This window comes from Meles meles, chromosome 18 (assembly GCF_922984935.1).
Source record: "Meles meles chromosome 18, mMelMel3.1 paternal haplotype, whole genome shotgun sequence".
In the NCBI taxonomy this organism is placed as follows: Eukaryota; Metazoa; Chordata; class Mammalia; order Carnivora; family Mustelidae; genus Meles; species Meles meles.
The window spans coordinates 61,044,593-61,066,777 of record NC_060083.1 but is presented as its reverse complement, the minus strand read 5'-3'; the positions used below and the strand labels follow the sequence as shown (position 1 = coordinate 61,066,777).

At 59.6% G+C, this 22,185-nt stretch overlaps 1 protein-coding gene across 1 annotated transcript in view; it reads right to left on the bottom strand.

The window, feature by feature from the left end:
• The window catches only part of PGS1 (phosphatidylglycerophosphate synthase 1), a 35,362-nt gene that overhangs the window by 3,401 nt on the left and 9,776 nt on the right, over positions 1 to 22,185 (bottom strand). The window contains exons 3-9 of the mRNA XM_045984412.1: positions 20,292 to 20,369; positions 18,581 to 18,680; positions 17,500 to 17,689; positions 16,632 to 16,810; positions 14,051 to 14,572; positions 5,354 to 5,502; positions 1,210 to 1,339 (exon numbers count right to left, since the gene is read on the bottom strand). Coding sequence (XP_045840368.1) covers positions 1,220 to 1,339; positions 5,354 to 5,502; positions 14,051 to 14,572; positions 16,632 to 16,810; positions 17,500 to 17,689; positions 18,581 to 18,680; positions 20,292 to 20,369 — 1,338 coding nt within the window. The 3' untranslated portion in view covers positions 1,210 to 1,219. The remainder of the gene's footprint in view (positions 1 to 1,209; positions 1,340 to 5,353; positions 5,503 to 14,050; positions 14,573 to 16,631; positions 16,811 to 17,499; positions 17,690 to 18,580; positions 18,681 to 20,291; positions 20,370 to 22,185) is intronic.

Here is a 22,185-nt window from a genome sequence, read left to right as displayed (position 1 = left end):
AGGTGACGCATCACCATATCACACAAGGTCTGGACCTTACCCGGAACCTCAAGTCCAACACATGGAAAAATTGTAATAAAAAAACCAGGCGACTGACACGGTGAAGGTGGCCAGGGTTTCTGCTGACTCTAAGGGATGCTGGCTCACGCTTCAGCCGGAACACTGGTACAGCATTTGGGCTGGGGCCGTCTGTGAGACTTCAGATCTGGGGGGCGGCCAGACACGCACACTATCCAGAAATACAGAGCGGCACGTAAACGTCAGCAGAAACAGGTGAGAGTCAAAACGGCTGCTCGAGAGGCGAGCGAGGCGGGAAACCGCCGCACCGTGTCGAGACGGCTAGTGGAACATTCCTCTCTAAATCTGCACAGTTGATGGGGTGCCTGGGTGGCTCACTGGGTTAAAGCCTCTGCCTTCGGCTCGGGTCACAGTCTCAGGGTCCTGGGATCGAGCCCCGCGTCAGGCTCTCTGCTCAGCGGGGTACCTGCTTCCTCCTCTCTCTCTGCCTGCCTCTCTGCCTACTTGTGTTCTGTCAAATAAATAAAACCTTTAAAAAAATAAAAAATAAAAAGTAAATTTGCACATTTGAATAAAATTAAAGTAATGAAAATATGGAGGAAAAACTAAATGATGTAATTAAACACAATTTTGTTTCAACAAGAGAAGTCCGGCACCAGCACCCAAGGGAGCCGCCGCCATGCATCTGTGTGTACCCCTCCCCACACCTGGGCTGGTGGCCCAACACCCCACCCAGAGCCAGGAGATGGGCTCCCCTGTGGGGCCGTCTGGGAGGAGGATAGCATCACTCGGGAGAGGCCCCATCTCTACTGGCAGCCGCACCCTGCCCGACCTCCCGGCGTGGGCACAGCCAGGCAGCAACCCGGGTCAGCCTTGCTCGCGTCCCCCTGTGGGCCACAGCCTGTGGCTCCGGGCGCCAATCAGCAGCCTCCATCCCTAGGGGCAGTGTGTGACCTGTCACCGAGCGTCCCTCCTGCTCCCACTGCCCTGGGCCCCACTTCAGGATGCCGGCCCGGGGCCGTGGTGCTGGCGTGAGGGGAAAGGCCCCCCCGATCTAGCTTCGGGCCTGGAAAACTTCGATGACACCCACGGAGACCCGCGGGACAGCGCCCTCGGGGCCCTAGCGAGACATCCCGGCAACCCCCCTGAGACAGCAGCCCCCGACCCGCACGCAGCCCTGCAAGGCAGCACCTGTCTGTCCTCAGAAGAAGTTCTTAATCAGCGGAGTCACCATCTTCACCCACAGCTTCACCTGGCGACTCGGCTGCTCAAAGGTAGCGGAGGACACCACACCTGAGCGCAGGTAGAGCTGCTCCTGCTCCTGAGGGGGAGGAACAAACAGGCGTCAGGGTCTCCTGCAGCTCTGGGTGCCGCGGCCCCACGGCCCTGGCGTCCCGCGTGGAGCCGGCTCAGGCGCTGGGGGGCAGGGGGGCTGCAGCGCCAGGCAGGGGAGGCCGCCTGAGAGTCGCCAGAAAAAAGCCTAAATTCACCCTCACTCTGGCTGCGCAACTTAAAAAGACACGTTCCTGAAATGCGAGGGTTTCTCCTCTCTCAAACTGGCACAGAGTTGTTCTGTGAACATGGTGCCCGGAGCCGACAGAGGCCGTGTGCTCTGCCGCCGCAGACGGGGTCCCCGCATCTTCCCAGAGAGCAACTCGGCAACAGGCATCAAAGCCTTAAGAAGCTCCAGTTGCAGGGATTTATCCCAAGGGAGAGCTGCGCACCCAAGATCTCTGCGATCTTGTCATCTACCCAGCGCCGTTCATGACCGGGAGAAACTGGAAAGCACCTAAACGTCCACCACAACTAATTAAAGATAATAAACCCATATGCCAAACCAGCACGCACCACAAGATAACCACGTTCTAGAAGACAACCAAGAATATAATCCTAACTCTGTTAAAAAGACAAGTCATGCCTTTCCACACACAGAGAACGAGAGGGAATCCTCGGAGTGACTCCTGTGACGTTTCTGAAAGGAGAGGCAGACACCTTCCAATTTTTCTGAATTTTTACAATAAACGTTTATTTTATATTTAAAAACAAGTTTAAAAACACTCATATAAACCTTCTCTTAAACCGTGCTTACAATCTTTGAGAGGAAACACTCCTAAACGACACACTCCGTAAGTCCCGTGTTTCCATCAATAAGGTGTCTGATGAAACGGTCAGGAAGTTATCCCACTGGTTCCCACCACTAGGCAGGGAGAGAGCCATCACTCTCTGGATCTTGGATCCCTTTGTCCAGAAAATCCCGACAACGCCACACCACCATGAGGACCTGAGAGAATGGCCCTGAAAACAGGGCTCACTATGGGCCCAGGGGCACCAGTTGGAGCGCTGGGATGCTGCTGCTCGGACCGCCCAGGGAAGTGAACGCGCTCTTCCCTGGGGTCAGGGACGACCCAGCAAGAACGGAGGGACAGAGGATTCGACAGGAAGTGTCCACAGCTTTCCTGTCCAGAGCTGGACAGACCCAGGAGCCCGACATCATTTCTCCTGCATGGTTTTCAAGCTCACACCCTCGCCTCTCTCTCGAAGCCAGGGTCCACACACTTCCAAGCTGAGCGGGCTCCTGGGTGCCAGCAGCAAGGGCCCGGCCCCTGGCCGGACGTGCCTGACAGAGGAGCTGCCTGCGGCCTAGGGGCAGGCCTGCAGAAGTGTCCACAAACCCGGCTCCAGCTTCATGCTTTCAAACGAATACTCAGCCAAGATTTCAATTAATCACCAGAGACACTTACGGCTCCTCAGAGACCCCACAACAGGGCCGGAGAAGGAAGTCAGCTGGTCAGAGTTACAATGCTGGCGAGGGGAGTCTTTCTTGGGTCACAAGTGGTAAACCGTGTTCTCTGAACAAAACCAGGAAGCTTTCCGTTTCGATTGTGCGTACTCAGTGAAGGGAGGGGCTTCGGACTCTGATAAAAATACCTCTCCATTCCCAGCGCCCGGTGCGATACCAGTAGGGCCCTTCCCTGTATCTCCCCAAGGAGAAGAGGAGAGCAAGGACACGGGCAGCCGGGATTCTAGGGACTTTCTGGGCCGTGGGGAGGTTGTGTGGCCGGGCAGTCCCAGGATCAGGCACTGTAGGGCCACCTGGTGGGAGCAGGGGGGCTGCAGGCCCAGCATCCAAGTATACAGGTGGAATGATCTAGAAATGTGTTTCTGCATTTCTCAAGCACGGAAATCAACATGCCTCTGGAGAAGAAGGGCCGCGGCAGCGTGAACTGCCACCCTCCCACAGCCTGAAGCCCCTGGGATTCAGGTTTGGGAAGAAAAGGAAAATATCCCAAATATGCCATTTGGGAAAACAGCTCTTGACCACAACCCGTCCAGCTTCCCTCCAGATCCAGGATGTGGGTTCACTCCCCTTACTCAGGAGATCGGGGAGAGGGGCCAGGACCAGGACCAGGCCTGGGGGACTTGCCCCCACAAATCAACCCAGATCCATGGGGAAACTGCTCCTGGCCCGAGGCCCAGTTCACACCCACAAGTGTACTGACCCAGGGCAGAAGCTCCCAGGCCGAGGCCCTCTCTGCCCCCCGTCCAGAAGTCCAACAGACCCCACCGGGTTGCGGCCCTGCCCCTCTCACACCAGCAACTCCGACTGGAGCCTCAGCTGTGAGGTTTCCTCATTTTCTGGAAACCTCATGGTAGCAAGAAACCTGCTGAGCGGCTGGATTCTGCGCTGGCCACCCAGAACACAGCTGCTACCACTTCCTCTGGCCCCCAGTCGTGAAGGCCTTCCCGGCACCCCGGCCCACTAGGCCGCTGACAGGATTCCCACACGGCAAAAGGCAGGTCCCAGAGACAAGGCAGTTACCGTGTCCTCATCCAGCAACAAAGGCTCCCACAGTTTCGCAACAGTCATTCCCAAACACTGGAGAATAAAAGCTTCACAAAGTCAACAGCCGAGGCTTCTGAGGTCTGACCCACAGCAGCGTTATCTGTGTTCCGGTGACTCACGAGGGAAGCTGGCCCCCTCCATGGAAAGGGTTCGCTGGAAAGGTCACAGACCGAGGAGCGCACAGCACCGCCAGGCTCGCACACGCACGGCACGGGGCTCCCAAGTCCAGGCCACCAAACACACAGTCCCACAAAAGCACTAACAAATTCTCAGCAACTTTCTATTTTTCTCTGGATAGAGAATAAAATATGCACCCCACAGAAGGAGGGCTCAGATAGCTGCTGACCCTTTGGGAACCACCCTGCATCCCTGCCCCGGTGAGGAAATGGGGCTCTCCCCCCGCTTCTCCAGACCATGAGCCAGTCAGCAGCCCAGGGTTCAGGGTCTCCAACCCCAGCTCGCGAAAAGGCTGCTCTCCCCAGTTTCCACGTGGCTGAGAACACGGACCCAACCTGTGTCTTCCAAGGGCAGTAGGTGGGTCCTGGATCGGCCGCCTGTGCCCCAGGCCAGTGCACTGCACGGGCTGAGCCAGCTCCCACTCTCAGGAGAATGCTCGCTTCTTCCCCTTACGGACAGAGGGACAGAAGCCTTATGACAACTGTGAGCGTGAGGATAAGAAACTCCAAGACACTGGAACTCCCCAAGGAAAAAGGGACCCGCCTTGTTGGCACTGTCGCCTGGCCAGAGATAAAGGGCCGAGCTAACCACAGATTCTGGCCCATCCACACATCACCCACCTCCAGTCTCCGCAAACACGCCCGGAGAGAACCCTGCTGCTGGGGGGCACCCCCACAGGCCCTCCGCACCATCCCCCACATGCCAGAGAGCTACCCCAGGGAGACGTGTGGAGTGCGACGGAATCCAGGGGACACGGATCCTACGGCTCAGAGACGGAGGCATGGAGCTGCCCGCGCCGTGCCCGCGCCCTTGAAATGGCTCCGTTCTCCACGAAGGCCCTCTGCATGGGGCTCGGGTTGCTTCCCGAGGTCCACCTCCTCTGTCTCTACACGCAGGGACACTGGCACCCTGAGTCCCCATTCTGCCTTCAGGGCTGGGGGCTCTGGGGCCTGAGTGAGCCTGGCTTCTCCCCCACACTCCCTCTCCGGCTGACCTGCACTGTGACAAGAGGCTGGGGTGTCCGGGTGAGAGAAGAGTGCTCTCGCCCGCACGGAGGGAGCACTCGGGGAGGGAGCACTCCAGGCCATGGGGCCGGAACAGCTGCAGCGGGGAGAGGGGGGGTTAGAGGGCACGCTGCTTCTCGGGGCAGCCCCGCAGCGGGCTTCTCTCAGGACCGGGCTTCTGAGGACTAGGGTTCTTTTTCACGCTGGAGATGGTGGCGGGGGCCACTCTCAGGGGACGCAGCGACGCGGGCAGGCCCGAGCCCCCAGCCACACCCCACTCAGCCCGGGAAACCGCGTTGTCCCGACCAACCTGGTGAAGCTGCCGCTGCAGGGCCCGGCTCTCCGTCACGATGGCGATCTGGGCCTCCAGGTCCCGGTGAACCGACCTGTACCCAAAATTAGGAGAGCCAATCAACGTGAGACAGGGCAGGCTGCTCCCTGCCAGGTAGAGCCAGAGGCCTGCAGGGAAAAGGAAACGTGCAGACAGGAAGTGAGCACAGCATCTGCCGAGCGCCTCTCCACGCGGCATTCAACCTAAGAGAAAAGCAGCCCTGCTGGGAACGAGCAGTCAGGGAGGCCGCACCGTCCACCCGGGTGCCATGCGGACAGGGACCTGGGGCCACCCGCGGCCCCAAGAGGACGCTGCCTCGTCTCCGGCCCAAGCACGCGAGAGGTAGGTCCTTCAGGGAGCCCCGGGAGGCCCGTGCTCACGGCCTGTTCTCACCCCCCTGTGCTAACCACAGCCCCCACCCCCACACCGAGACCTCAGGGCCTCTGATCCCGCTCTCTGAACCGCCTCGGCCACATCCTGGCCACCGGAACAGAGCCCACCCTGGCCAGAGGCTCCATGGTCCTGTCACGAGCACCAAGGGACAAAGTTCATAGCTGCTTCTCGGGAAAGACACCCCCACCGTGCTAAGTAGGTGGCCTAGGGAAGAGCAAACCTCCTACCAAGTCCACAGGCGTGGGGCTGCTCCATGGGGGCGGGGGGCAGGGGGTACACGGCTCTCGGTAAGCCCAGGTCACTCCACTCTGCTTCCCTTCCCACCCAGGGACACACGATTCTCCACCTCGGGCTGCTGACCTACAACACCCAAGGGTACCAGACATGAGTCCCTGCCAGGGCTCAGGGACATCCAAGCCAGACATGTGAAATTCACTAGAGGCCAGTGGCGGAGAGCACCAAAGAGGCCCTGTAAGTTTCTGTCCCGCCCCAAAGAGCACCATTTCCCCTTTTCTGCTAGGAAATGAGCCGCCTGACGGCACAGCCGGACAGAAAGCAGCCGGGGGTGCACGGGGTCCTGCCCTGTTCCCCAGCATGCTGACAGGTCGTCATGAAGGTTGTGGGCTGTCTCGGAATCCTCATCTGTCCCCTCAGACAACAAGCAGGTAGGTCTGCTGTGCTCACGGGCCCCTACACTCCGTCCCCTCCCCCGAGTCCCAAGGCCTGCTTGCCCGGTCCAGTGCCCGTCACAGTTACTTCTCCTGAACAGACCACCCCGAAAACCCGACCTCTGCAGGACATCGGCCGCCCTGGACCCCTTCTCTCGGGGGAGCACAGACTTGGGTCTGGCCGCTGTATTTCCGGCACCCTTGCTAGCACCAAGAATGCTCAGCCCAGAACACCCAGCGCGGGAGTCGGCCCGGCTCCCCTGCTCACGGCTTCCTCGTGCCCTCCCACCACCGCTGGTCTCTCCTCTGCCAACATGACCCTCTCAAAGGGCCCACGGGTGCGCGTGACCATCATGAGCCAATCAACAACGTATAATACACACCAAGGAGCCTAAAATAGAAGGCCATTTCCTAATTCTCTCTCAGAGCAAGAGCGTTTCCAAGAAAACCTTGGGTAAGAGATGACGCCGCTCCGAGCCTGTTCCTGTAATGCGCTCGACCGCCCCCACCCGGGGGCCACATCAAAGCCGCCTGCCTGCCTGTGTGCGTCGCTCAGGTAACTGTACGGCCCCACGGGGCCACTGCCGTGTAGGCGACCATGGGGCTCACCTTATCTCAGGTCACCGCGGGGGTGTGCAGGCTAGCCCCTGGCACTGCTCCAGATGCCCAGGGAGGCTGGGGCAGAACGGCTGAGCCTGGACCACGGCAGTGCCGGCTCGCCTCCCGTGCTGGCCTCAGACCCTCCCACCCCACCTCTGCACGGAGCCTGAGGCTGGGGGCCGGGGCCAGGGCCAGGGGCTGACCTCCCCCAGCCTCAGAGCTTTCCACCAATCGAACTCTCGTGATGTCACCATCGGGAAGACTCAGAAGCAGTGGGGACGCCTGGGGCTCGTGGCGCAGCCAGCTCTCCAGAGTCCACTCAGACGGGGACAGAGTATACAGCAAGGAGGCCTGACACGCACGTGGCTGACACGGGCTAAAGCTGAGGTGAATCAGGCGACCCTCGGGGCGTCCATCCAAGGCTCCTGGACCACAGGGCCTACTGGGCAAGACTGAAAGGACCTGGTCTTGTGGGCATTTCTGATTTCTGAAATCTGCCTGAATGTACATCTCTTCCTCACAAGGCAACCTAGGGGCCAGCCACGAGAGGCAGGCGGCCCACGCCAGCAGCTCCCCGGCCACGCCAGCAGCTCCCAGCCTGCTTTCACGAGCGACCACTGGAGAGCTGCTTTGGACCTGCTGTGGGTCCTGACCGCCAGCCCCGATGAAGGGCGCCCACGTCCGTGTGCTGAACATGTGCGCACCTGGGCTCTCCATGCAGCGAGACGAGGGCTTCTCCGCACCCACCCGCCACAACCACCCCACTGGGAAGGCACAACAGACACCGTCTTCCTCTGGCTTTCGTCTCTGGCCCAGGCTGGCCTCGGGAGGGCGCACAGGCGTGATGGGCAGCTCGCATGTGGAACATACTGGACGCCTTCGTGAGGCCGGCAACCGCCCGCCACTACCCCTGCAGACCCACGTGGACCGTGATCTTTCTCCATCCAAAAGGACACAAAGCCCACAGATACTGAGGCCACGTGGTGCCCGTGCCCCAGGAGCTCAAGACGCCACCTCGGGGACAGCCAGCCTTTCCGAGTGCAAGCTCCTAACATGGGACGCGTGTGCTGCTGGGCTAGACCCGGAGGACCACCAGGAAACTTCCATTCAGGGAGGGCCTCGAGAGGGTGCACACGGGGAGTGTGAGGGGCAGGGCGGGGGCTCTTGCACTTGCCAGCAGGGCTGTAAGCCTGGTATCAAGCCCAGGGCCCGACCTTTGTGCCTAACGCCTTTACCAGTCTAGGAGCTGCCAGACTGGGAGAGACCAGGCAGCAAGAGCAATGGCACAGAAGGGGATCGGCCGCAGGCAGTCTGCAGGCCCAGAGGGAGCGCGCGGAGGATACAGACATGACTGGACCGAGTCCCAAGACTTCTGCAGGCCCCCAGCTCTGCAACGAGGCCCTCCCTGCCTGCCCTGGACAGCCTCTTGTGCTCCACTCCCGTAGGCACGGTCCCTCCCCACCGCCGTCCCAGCTGCAGGGGAAACCAGGCGGCTCAAGGGCTCCCACAGAGCTCACTCACCAGTCCTCTGAGCCCTTCCCACCGCCTGGCCCCCTTCCAGCCTCACTCCCTCCCGACCTGCCCCCCTCACTCCTCTTCATGCCTAGCATGGTGTTGGGACCTCCCGATCTTGGGCCCCCCTCCTGGGCCCTCCAGCCAGGATCTGTGCTCAGTGAGTGTCCCCGTCAGAGAGAGGCCTTCCCAACCCCCCAGTCTGACAGACCCCCATCACCCCAGACTCCTCCTCCTCCGGCTCTGGTTTTCTACACGCCGTTCCCCTACCTGACGCTCCACGTGAACAGATTCATCTGTCTGTACCTGCGTCCTGCTCAAGGAAGCCGACACCTCGGGAGGGCAAGGGCTCTGGTCCCCAGCAACTGGTTCCCAACACCCTGAATGCCGCCTGGCCCGTGACAGATGTGACACACTTGTCTGAACAAAATAAATGAAACTAATGGTGTGTCTTCTAACACATGGCGGAAAATAAGCACACAAAGCTCCGCCTTCTAAAGCAGGAGCTCACAACTCTTTCTGGAGAGAGGACTTCCCTGAGGCTCTCCTCAAGAAAAATGTCAACTTCCTTCACCTCCGCCACGATATTCTGCAACCGATTTCAGAGGATTCTCAGACCGCTAGAAATACAAGGGGACAGGGGACGCCACAGTCCCGAACTCAGAGAGCAAAGCACTTGCCTGACACTCCAGGCTGCCCTGTCGTGTCTCTTCTCCCCTCCCCGCCCTCACCCCCACCCCGCAGAGCCCTGGTGCAGCCCTGCCCCAGCGCACACCTGCCCGGTGCCCAGGGGAGGCGCGTGGGCCGGACACCCAGGGTGAAGCTGCCCAGCTCGCACTGCGAGCTCACCTTTGGGCGCCGTGCCAAGCTGCCTGTCGGGAAAGCAGAAAAAATAGTGACAATTCTCACAATCATTAACAGATTCCTGTCAGCGGGAGCCAGAAATCTCTTACTCCAATGGCCTGCCCCACCCTGGCCACACAGCATGCTGTTCGCCTAAGGGACAGCACCTGGATGGAGTCCAAGCTCATTTTCTGATCCTTTATTGAGAGATCCCCCAGCGTGGAGGTGGCCCCTGCTCGAAGGGACCGCGGGCCTGTTGCTCCCAGCCAGAAGACCCGCAGTGGCACCCGGCACGACTCAGGCCCACTCTTCTTCTGCGAGAGCAGGAGACGTGAGAACCAGGCCCAACAGACACATCCCTCATCCCCACTCGGGCTCCCCTGGGGCTGCTGCCTTCCCAAGACCTAGAGAGGGTAGTTCGTTGGCACAGGACAGATGCAGGGCTCACCACGGCTGACAGCCACTGTGCCCTGGCCCCCAGACCCCGCTGTCCCCCACGACCAGGCTTAACTGGGGGATCCCTGCAGCGACCGAGAAGCCCTCCGGCAGACGGTCAGATGACTAAACCGCGGGCCGTCCAGACGAGGCAGTGCTCTTCCGCACTGAGAGCGCAAAGTGCTTTGCGCCACGAAAAGCACTAATGGGTGGCAGCAGGTTAAGCGGTGGACCTCTGCTTTCGGCTCAGGTCGTGCTTTGGGATCATGGGATTGAGCCCTGTGTCCGGTTTCAGGCTCAGCACAGAATCTGCGTGTCCCTCTCTCTCCCCCTCTGCTCCTCCGCTCTCTCTCACAAATAAATACAACCTTTAAAAGAGAAAAAAAACAAAAAAACAAAGAACCTTAAACGCCCATTACTAGTGTAAGAAGCCAGTCTGGAAAAGGCTACAGACGGTGTGAGTCCAACCGTATGACATTCTGGGAAAGGTGAAAATCTGGAGACAGTAAAGGGCCTGTCAGAGTCGGGGGGAGGCGGGAGGGACGGACATGAAGCACGGAGGATGCTCAGGGCAGTGAAAGGCTCGCTCTGTGACACCGCGATGACAAATATATGTCCTCTCCCGCCTGAACCCATGAACGCACACCACCAGGATGTCCCAGATATAAAGTGTGGCCTCGGGTGACAGTGTGTCAACATCGGTTCACCAGTTACCGGTGCGCTCTCCCCTGCCGGCTGCTGACAGAGGGGCAGGGCATGACCAGGGCGGGGGGTAGGGAATATCACACTAGCTGCCCCTCGATTATGGTCTGAACCCAAACTGCTCTAAAGAAATTAAGTCTCTTGAAAATAAATACATAAGGGGCGCCTGGGTGGCTCAGTCATTAAGCATCCGCCTTCGGCTCAGGTCATGATTCCAGAGTCCTGGGATGGAGCCCCACGTCAGGCTCGCTGGTCGGCGGGAAACCTGCCTCTCCCTCTCCCACTTCCCCTGCTGTGTTCCCTCTCTTGCTGTGTCTCTACCAAAAATAAATAAAATCTTTAAAAAAATAAATACATAAATACATAAAATAAATAACCACACATTTTCACTTAAAAGGCTAAATGTGACGAAACGAGCTGTGTTCCAGCGCCCACCCCACGGCCCCTGGGACGCTTCTCCTCACCTCTCGGCCACTTCACAGAAACCCCACCGGAAAGCCGTCAGGTCACCGTGCTCTCCCGAGGGCGGATCAGAGCCATCACTCCACATCACACAAAGGTCAGACTGGATCCCCCCATGTTTGCCAAAGGGGGATTTGGGCTGAAAACTAGGCTTCAAGAATTCAAGTCTGAGGGGCGCCTGGGTGGCTCACTGGGGTAAGCCTCTGCCTTCAGCCCAGGTCATGATCTCAGGGTCCTGGGATCGAGCCCTGCATGGGGCTCTCTGCTCAGCAGGGAGCCTGCTTCCTCCTCTCTCTCTGCCTACTTGTGATTTCTCTGTCAAATAAATAAAATCTTAATAAAAAAAAAAAGTCCAAGTCTGGGGGCCTCTCCAGTACATTGCTCACACACCAGGCCTCCTCCGGTGGCCTCTTCAAAAACCCAAAGAAAACCGAAAAGACCACATTGCAGAAGTCTCTTGCGCGAGCGCCTGTAAACAGTGGGAGGCTCCTCTGGCGCTGGGAAGCAGCATCCAAATGACAAAGACTCCAGTCCGTGGAGGCATCCACGACCTACGCTGGCAAGATGTGCCTCGACTCCGCAGCCCACCGAACGGAGGTGCCCACGGCCTCCCCACAGGTCACCTCCCACAGTCGTTCTGCGAGGCATCTGGACTGCCGCCGGGCACCCCCACCCTTCACAAGCCGGACAGGACTGGCCCCCAGACCCCCGCCCTTGGACAAGCAGCCAGCCACTGGCGCTTGCTGACCGGTGCGGTCATGTCCGTGCGATGCCCCCCACCCAGCCTGGCAGCTTCCCGCAGGACCCACGTAGCGTGTTCCTGCATCACTTCCCTCCATGGGCCACGAGCAGGTTCAACACTGAGTCCCTCCGACTGGGGGGACTGGAGCCACCAGTCCAGTGCTGCGGGAGCCACAGGGATATGGACACCTCGAACACGGGACCTCACGCTCCTCACCGGGGGCTTCCGGGAGCACTGGGGACCGAGATGAGCCAGACCTGTCCTGTGGGAGCGTGGGTAAGGCCACCACGGCTTAGGAGCCACCAGCGGGAACAGACACGCCCCCAGGAGCCTGCACGGGCTTTGCAGGGAGTAGACAATGAATCCCACCCACCCCAGCCACCACTGGGCTGCCAGCTCCTCTCCCAGACTGCCCGAGGAGAATGAGCATCCAGGAATAAAGCAGGAAAGGGGTCCGACTTAAAGACCCCCCCCCAACTATTGATCATAATCACAGGAAAGGACCCTGGCCTCTGACTTCACCACTGACTGACCTCTGACCTGTGACTCCTGGCCCCTCTGCTCATGGACCCCAACCCCCACTCCCTCTCTCTCACACACTCTGACACACACACGGGCCCACGTGCCCTGGGATCCCCGCCGTCCGCACTAATCCAGTGCTCCCGGAGTGCATGGCCCCACCCGGGGTGGGGCAGAAGGACGCCCATCCGGGAATGGGCGAGCCACACTGGAAGAGCCGGTTGGGTGTTTCTGTTTCAACGGTAACTTGGGGGGGGGGGGGGTCAGTGCTCACTTATCAGCACTGTCTGCTTCAGGGAAGTAACCCATAGCCCAGTCAGAAGCATCAGGCCAGGCTGAGCAGGCCGGGGTGCAGGGGCGGGGGAAGTGCCACAGGCTGGAGAGGAGGGAGCACTTTCTGGATGTCCCCGGCACAGCTCCCGGGCACACACATCCCCTCCAAAGCACAAAGCCTCTCCCGGCTTCCAGCTTGGTCTTCAACACCCCACGCCTAGGCACCCTCACTATTCTCGTAAGGAACAAAACCAATCCTAACATAGTCTCGCCGCCTCCTCACTGGCTAGCCCAACCCGCCCAGAGGCATCTGACCCCCGCCTGGCTCAGTGCACGGCCCGATGAGGCAGCTCCCTTTCCACACCCAACAGTGCACCTGCCCAGGCAGTGGGTCTCCCGGCAGGAAGCGGGAGCCACCCAAAAGGCCAGAAGCTGTGACAGTTCTAAGACCTCAGAAACTCCTAGGGAGTTTTTAAAACACACACACACCGCGCTGGAATTGTCCTCAGAGAGCTGGACTGAAGACATGGAGCGCAGTCTGGGCTTTAAAACTTCCTTTAACATATCCCCAGGTGAAAACCAGCCGTGTAAGACAAAGAGTTCCACCCACGCAATGATCCCCAAATGACCTCAAATCTAAACAACACAGATAAGGAGCGGGAGCTGTCTACAACCGGGGCTCCCAGGGCCACAGACCAGAGACCAAGACACCACCACCCCCTCCCCCATCAGCCCCTCCGCAAGACTCCAGCTCCAGCACAGGCCTCAACCACCACCGAGAAGCCAGAAAAACCACGTCTGCCACTCGTGGCCAGGGGCTCTCCGCGTCGGTACCCTTCTTCAGACACAGGACTAGGCAGCTTGGTGGTGCGGCCCCTGGAGCACTGGAAGGAGCGACCACACCCAAGGCAGGTGCCCCGAAACAGCGAGGGGCAGCGGGCAGAAGCCCTCTGCTCAGCACAAGGTTTTAAAGCCGCTCATCCCCGTCTCAGCACACGGGCCTGCGATTACGCACAGATGGGCCGCCCCAGGAACGCACACCAGTGCCTGCGGGGGTCAGATCCGCAGGCGGTTCAGACCAGGCCCCACGTACGGGCAGCGCCATGTGGCTCAGAACAAAAAGACACGGCTTTGACTTCCTCAGCTAAAAAAAGTGGAGGATTCAGAGAGAAAAAAGAACCACAGTGGGGAGAGAAAAACTAAAAAACCGGGCTGTTTAATAGCAAATAAATCATCCCTAACGCACCCTCTGTCCCTGAGAAGGGCACGGCCGAGGCGGGAAGAACCCACAGCCGGTACAGTGACCGGTACAGTGACCACAATCGCTCTCAGAGACGACGGCCTGCGCCTCTCCACCCCCGGAAGTCCCGCGCGCCTTCTGCAACAGCCAGCCCAGCCACCCGCGTCAAGTTCTGAGAGCACAAGGGGGAGAACCCTGCCCAGCGGGGACACTCTCAGACAGGAGCGGCGGGCGCGCACCGCCACCGGGAGGACAGGAGCCGAGGGAGCCGGGCCGGCCCCGCGTACCTTTGGCGTGGAACGTCCAGCCCCTCCGCCAGTACTCCTGCAGCCGGACGCGCTCCTGCTGGCCCAGGCTGCGCAGCTCACGGAAGAACTGCCGCTCGATGTGCACGTACGCGGCCGGGATGGCCCCCGCCAGCCCCTTGGCCCCGAAGAAGCCGTTCACCTCCGGGGAGGCCAGCAGGATCTGGTACTCAGCCCGCGTGCCCAAGACCAGGTCCATGTAGGCCTGGGTCAGGTTGAAGTAGCCGGTGGTGAGGTAGACCCTGGCGCCTCGCTCAGCCTCTGTCAGCAAGGTCTCGGTGACGATCTCGTCGATCTGGATCTCAAAGGGCTTCATCTGGATCAGTGGGTAAATCCAGGTGTCGGGGGCTGGCCTCCGGTCCCCGGCGGCGGCTGCGTCCTCCTGAGTCAAGAGGGAGTCGCCGTGGAAGGTCTGGGCGTGCAGCACTTGCTGGCGGACCCTGGCGGAGTTGATCACATCCATCACCCTCTTGTTGGCCACCCTGCAGTACGCGGCCCGGTCACCTGCAGGGACACACGGGAGGGGAGGGTGAGGGCGGGAAGTGCAGGCTCTGAACCCTTGCCTGCATGGGGACATGGCACCAGACAGCCAAGCGCAGATGCCCCGACCGACCACCTACGGACACGCTCAGATGGAGCCCAGGCCCAGGCGAGGCTCCTCTGTGGATACCGATATCCAAGGCAAGGGCATGAGGAGCCTGTGCGAGGAAACGTGAAATGGCCTCTACCAGTCACACTTACAAAATGTTTTTTTTTTTAAAGATTTGATTTATAAGTCATCTCCACACCCAACGTGGGTCACAACCCGGAGATCAAGAGTCGCATGCTCTAGGAACTGAGCCAGACGGTCGCCCTATCAAGTTCAGAAACACCCCACACTACTTGAGGGAGACCAATCCAGGGAGTGGAGCCTGGGGATGCAGCGCCCGACAGGCACCGGAGGGGCTCCCGGGAGCCGGCCCACGACGCACACGCATGTGAACTGCACGCCCGTGGCTGGTGCTCGGCGTGCTCCTCAGTGAGAAGATTTAACAATAAAGGCACCTGTGAGCGTGAGCCACAATGCGCGGGCACAACAGCGGGCCGAGCGGGCTCCACACGGCGGGACAGTGGCGCAGCACGTGGACAGGCAGGCTGGCCTCCTGCGCGTCTACACAAGACACTGCAGACGCGCGGCTGCCCAGACACACTGGACGGACGAGAAGTGACCATAAATGCTAACAGCCGACGACCAGACTGAGCACTAACGAGCCAGCATCCAGCCCGAGAAACGAGGATCAAACCAGAAGCACAGCGGGAGCAGGGCCGGGTGAAGAGCAGAAGTTCACGGAACGCTGAGGACACGAGAGCGGAGAGCATCCGTGCTGCCCAGACCTGGCCCTCCGGGACGCTGGGGAAACAGCAAGCCTTGGGGAAGGCTGAGCTAGAATCAAAGAGGAACAGGACAGGACCACATGGGAGGGCCTCTGGGGGTGGGCTCTGGGACAAGGAGAAGGGACGGCCTATGCAAACGCTCCCTGACAGCAGCGCCCATGGGGGAGGAGGCAGCCACCAGCCCCACTGTGTCTCAAGCTGTCCTTCTGAGTGTCACGAGTCTCTCCTGTATCCGTTCACTCCTTCCGAGCTGCTCAGGTCCCCTGGGCACAAGTGCACAGGCCCAGACACTCCTACCTGCCCCCGAGCACGCTGACTCATCCTTCCCAGACCGTGGGGCCTACTTCTCTGCACATCCGTGCCTGGCCTGAAGAGTCAGACCCGGGATTGGCCAGTGCTTCCTGCACGGACCAGGTATTGAGTATATCGGGCTTTGCAAGCCAAAGTGCAAAACGGAGGCTAATATGAAGGCACCCATATAACGAGAAAAAGCAAATTTCCACAAATTTTTTATTGATAAAAATTTAAAATATCACAGTAATAACTGAGCGTCCAGGCTGGCAGCAGGCAGGGCAGGCACCCAGATCACAGACTGGCTCCAGGGCTAGGCTTCCTCCGGCACCCAGGATAGGGGCTCTTCTCCTTATACGGTCAGGGTCTACCCCTCCCCACATTGCTGCCACTGTTGCAAATTCAGTAGCAGGCCTTCCCAAAGGCCACCAAGAAGCCACAGGAATCACAGGAATGCAAATGCCCCCAGGAACACTAGCTGCCAGGGTTTGCCTGTTTCCAAGGGCTCTCCCATTTCACTTTCCAGGCAGGAGGCCACAGACCTCAGCAGAGCTGAGAGCCACAGAGCCTCCGAGCTCCCCCAAACTCCCCACTCAGGGCTGGGGGGAAATGGCCCTGGGGAGGGCAGGCAGTTAGCAGGCTGCTTCCTGTAAGTGCGGGGCAGGCCTCTGGCTCCCTCCCCCAGGCCCAGGCCGAATCCCACACTCCCACCTTCCCTGAACCCACAGAGCACAACCGGTGGCCAGTGAGTCCCCTGGGTCTGGCCCCAGAGACGAAAGCAAAATGAGCCTCTGTCACCCAAGTCCCGCCAGCACGCGGCAAGGCTCCGAGAGGTGCACCCCCGGGGCCCCCAGCCGCCCCCCGCAAGCTTGGGAGGCCGGCAGAGCCCGCGCCCTACCTTTGTAAGGATGCACCATCCCCTCCAACACCTGCACCGTGTTGTCCGCCTGCAGCTGCAGGGACACGTCCCCCACCGCGCCCACCAGCTCCGTGAAGAAGTCCGCCACCTCCGGGCAGTCCTGCAAGAGCACGTAGCGGTCCTGGCGGTTGGTGAAGTATGAGTCGCTCAGGTTCGCGCTGCGGGGAGGAAAGAGGCGGGTGAGGGCTGGGGCGGGAGAGGGCGCGGCAGCGGGGCCGGGGAACTCGCGAGGGGCAGGGCGGCGAATGGCTCAGGATCCCACGGTGGCAGCCGACCCCGAGCCCGGCCACTCGCACAAGACGGGGCTTGAGTGGCATGAGGCGCCACAAAAGAGGGAGCCATGGAGCCCCATCCCTGAGGCGACAACGAGCTGGGAGAGGAATGACAATCTCGAAGCTAACTACCCCCTAGGGCTCATCCCCAGGGCCCGGGGTTCAGAATCAGAAGGACCCAGGAGGCCACGGTGGCTCCAGTGGTTTGTTTCTCCGGTGTTCCTGGCTCTGCCTGAGGAAGTCGTTCGCCCCCTCTAGTCTCTCACGCACGAAGTGAGGAAAACACTACACGGGTCTCTGCGAGGATGACACGCGACAGCACACCCAGGCTCCGAAGAGGGGCTAGCTCCCGGGAAGTGCTCAAGAAGCCAGGGCTCCCTTCTGAGCACCCTGTGGGCTTCCAGTAGCCACAGCAGATGTGGTGTCGTGAAGACACGGAGGCAGCATGACGACTAGAGACACAGGACCACATTCTTGAAGGCCTGAGGAGACGGACGTTCCTTCTCTGTGTTCCACGAACTTCCACCCTGGACAGTATCCAGGGGGAGGCCCTTGAGGCAAGGCAGCCTACTCACCCGCTCAAGATGACATTGTTGTCAAAGAGGTACACTTTAATGTGCTGCAGGCCGATCGTCTCGTTGAAGCGCTCAGGGATCAGGAGCCGGAGAAGCCCGCGCAGGTTAGGCGTGTGGAACAGAGAGACACGGACCTGTTCTGGAAACCTCTGCAGCAGCGGGAGCAGCATGGTGCGGGAGTTCTTTCTGCCTGAACACAGGGGTGAGCGCAATTTGAAAAACAGGCAATTCACACCAGAAAAGACAGAGAGCCTGGAGGGGAGGAGCCTGGAAGGGAGGAGCCGCCTACCAGAGGCCCCCATCTCCCTGCGCTACCCATCCCAATTGGCCAGAACCCCAGGCACTGTTGCCAGCCGGAGGGCCTCAGACCAAACTCTGCTCTGGACACGGACATGTCTCAGAACAAGACTGGGGCGTTCGGGGCCGCAGACAGCTGCCATTTTAACACCAGCACCATTCGCCCTCCTCTGGGAACCATACCCCCTGTCCTCCTAGGGGTACCACATGATTCTACTCTTGGTGTTCCTACTCTGGGTAATAATGGCTCTACCCACCCTGAACCCTTGCCCCAACTCCAGAGGAAGACATCCAGGACTGGACTGGACCAGCTGGCACATGCAGAGCCCCGGTGCATGGCCCGTGGCAGGCCACTCGGGTAGCAGACCGTCTTTCAATGGATAAAATGTCATGGCCAGATGGGCCTGGGGCTCTCAGAGGTCACCACATGGAGCCTGAGAATAAAGCCAGCCCAAAAGAAGGAGGGCCAGCAGATGGGTCTTGGTAACCAGCCAAACCCCCAGATCATGACCCACCCAAAGCACGTCAATCCCAGGAGTCGAAGATAGCCTCTTTTTGCCCAAGGTGTTTTTCTTTGGGCTTCCAGTCACTTGCTACAGAAGGAATGCTGACGGGCAGCCAGGCAGTCCAGGTGGTCTTCGAACATCCTGGCTTTTGTGGGGGCCGGGGGGTGGGGGTGGGGAGGGACACGGACGGATGGGGATGGGACAGGACAAGGGCGTAACACCGAACAAGAGTCTGAAAGAGGAAAGGTCAGAGCAGGCAGGGAGTGCGCCAGACCTACCTCTTGAGCCCCGTGTGAAGTCCAAGAGGATGGACACCTTGAGGTCTGAAGAAAATTTGGCTTGGAGTGACTTTTCCAGAGTGTGTTCCAGGCAATCTACCTGCCAAGGAAAGAACCCCAAAAGAACAGAAGTATAAGATCCAAAAAGATGATTATGTATTAAGAGAACAGAGGGAGGGGCACCTGGGTGGCCCAGTCAGTGAAGCATCTGACTGTTGGTTGTCAGCTCAGGTCTCGATCTCAGGATTGTGAAGTTCAAGTTCAAGCCCCACATTGGGCTCCACGGTAGGTATGGAGCTTACTTCAAAAAAAAAAAAGGATCAACTTGCCAGGTAACCAACCCCGCCCCCCCCCACACACACACGTCCTTTTGGAACACACATCTGCACCATGAGACTTCTTCTGAGACCAGTAACAGTAACCAGAAGGTGCCACCCAGCTCCCTCATCCAGCCAGGCCTCTCAGGGAGAGCATGTCTGTGGGTTGGACACACTGCCCAAGCAGTCCAGACCTTGCCACTCTGGGAAAGGCTAAGCCACGAGCTCTCACACGTTACAACAGACAATCCCCACAGACACAGACAGCAAACAGTGCCTACACACGGACAGCACTTGGTAAATATTTGCTGAACCAGTGAATCCAAGACAAAACCTGCCCCCTGGCCACTCTCCATGGGCTTGACATGATATTCTCGCAGAAGAACAAACAGGCTTCCCAAGCTTGCAGTAAAAGTATGTCCTGAAGACAGAAGGAGACCTCCCAGGGCGGGGCGGAGAGGCAGGAAAGGACAGAAGTGCTTCTGCTGACCCACCGTCCCATTCCTGCCCTCCCAGCTCCTACCTGTGGGTTTCCAGACAAGGAGGAACCCAGAGAAAACACTGTGGGCGCCAGGCCCATTTCACAGTCCGAGTGGAAAGCCATCCGAAGATGACAACAGAACGATCTCACTCCTGCTCGCGTGAAGTCAGCCCACAGACGGCACCTGCGCACCAACCACGTGCTGGACTCCCACCGCAGGAAGCACGCCCTGTGCTAACCCGTGGTTTCTGCTCCTTCCCATCCTGCCCATCTCCCCGCAGGTGACAAGTGTGGTGTAACGCCAAGTCCAGGTGGACCAAGGCAGGCCACAGACCTGGCACCTGACCCCAGCCCGACCTGCGCTTTGGTCCATTTGTCTAGAACAGGGCCAGAAAATCTGCTCCGCAAAGGGCCAGGCAGTAAACACCCTGGGCCTGGGGAACCAGACAGTCTCTGTCACAGCTACTGAGTTCCGCCGCTGCAGCCAGAGAGCGGCTACAGACAACACGTTTTTGAGCAAGCACAGCTGTGTCCCAGTAAAGCTTCACCTATGGACACAGAAATCTGAATTGCACAGGCTTCTCCGTGTCACAAATAATCTCCTTCTTTCGACTTTTTTCCAGTCATCTGAAAATGCAAAGACCACTGTTACCCACAGGCCATACAGAAACGGGCAGCAGGCCATTTCACCAAGTCCCAGACCAGCACACAGAGCAGCCTCGGAACCGTGGTGCAGGGTGCAGAGGACCTGTGGGCAAGGATGAGTACCCGCCCCACACTCCTCACCGGCCCTCCTGACTGGGCTGACCCCCAGCAGGACAGGACGGCTCGACCCCGATCCCAGGGCACCACGCAGCCAGGGGGAGCAGGCAAGGCACTGCTGCCGTGGGGACCACCCCACCTCCAATCTTACCAGTTCCTGTTCCAGAGGACCTGTCCCCAGGTAGAGTGACGCCATCACCACGCGTCTCTTGGCCACGTTGATCTGGCCCTGAACGAGAAACAAGTCACAGTCACTTCCACAGCTCACGGAGGACACCAAACAAATAACGCTCCAGGCCCGGCTCTGCCATCTGAAGCGAGCCCCACGCTAATAGTAACCGCCCAAATAAGGACCCACGATCCTAATTTAAAATACTCCCCCTGAGGGGCCCCTGGGAGACTCAGTCATTCAGCGTCTGCCTTCGGCTCAGGTCATGATCTCATGGGTCCTGGGATCGAGCCCTGCATCGGGCTCCCTGCTCAGGGGGGAGCCCGCTTCTCTGTCTCCCTCTGTTGCTCCCCCTGCTTATGCTCTCTGTCAAGTAAATAAATTTTTTAAAATCTTAAAAAAAAAATACTCCCGGGGCGCCTGGGTGGCTCAGTGGGTTAAGCCGCTGCCTTCGGCTCAGGTCATGATCTCGGGGTCCTGGGATCGAGTCCCGCATCGGGCTCTCTGCTCAGCAGGGAGCCTGCTTCCCTCTCTCTCTCTCTCTGCCTGCCTCTCAACTTGTGATCTCTCTCTGTCAAATAAAAAAAAAAAAAAAATACTCCCCCTGAGAGACATGACCTAACTATAGGAACCATGACACAGCCGTCAAAAGAATGAAGGCGGCGTGTGACAGCGACCTGACACAATGTCCAACGTACTGCGGGGACGGAAGCCATAGCTGCCCTGGGCGCAGACCACAGCCCATTCACGACCCCGGGGGGGTGTGGAGGGGGGCCAGTGCACGTGGGGCACGTGCAGGGCACAAGAGCACGTCCCTAAGGGGCAGCGGAGGGGAGCGTGGGAGCCAAGGCACGTGCTGCTCTGCCCCCGTCCGCACCTACACGGCTGGGCTTCACGATGAGCGGGCACGTATTCCCTCTGACGCGCAGATGGGTCCCCAGCACAAGTACAGAACAGACCAGCACTCAGAGATGACTGTCACCTCAGTCCAAACAGGCCGAGTGCTCTCTCCAGACCTGCTCCAGCGTGGGGAACCACAGTGCCCTCCAGAGCTCAAAGCACCCCGCCCCACTGGCGGGGCGGGGGTGGGGGGTTCGCAGAACGGTGGGTGGTGTGCCGAAGGTCAGGCTCCGGAAGGAGAGGCGGGAGGGCCAGGCCTTGCGGGAGGAGGGAGGCAGGAAGCAGGCACACGCCTGCTTTCGACCCAGGAGGGATGGGGCACCTACAGCCCGCATGGCCAGCATGGGAGGGGCACCCGACCACAGAAACACACAAGCACACTGGCAGGAGGCCTGCAGGCCAGGAAAGCACAAGATAATGCCCCACGTTCACCATCTCCTCTGCTTAGTTGTTTGGGAGGCGGAGGCTGGCAGGGAACACGGTTACGCAGAGCGAACAGTGACTCAAGCGGAGGCACCTCGGCTCAGGCGCTGGCACGAGGGCTCGCAGGCCAGGCAGACGGCAGGCTGCACCCTCCTCTCAGGGAGCAAGGCCGCTCTGTGGGGCCAGGGAAGACACACATACCACGCAATCCTGACCAGAGTCTGCCCGGGACTGGTTCAAAGGGCAAGATCAGGGCTTCCTCCCAGCTTGCTGGGCCAAGCCCTGGGGCCCTTCCTGTCCCCCACGGCCCCGCCCAGGCAGGTGCTCAGCCAGGGGATGGCCACGCCGAGACTCAGCCAGTCCTTCAACCCCAAGTTGACTAGAACACAAAGAACAGCCTCTGCAAAACCTGTTTCTTCCAGCCGAACCGAACCAAGTAGGAACAAAGAGCAAAGCACCTTAACACTCCTTCTCCACAAAGGTGCCAGGACCGATGAGCAGCGCAGGGAAGCGGCGTGAGCACGTACACACACACACACACACACACACACAC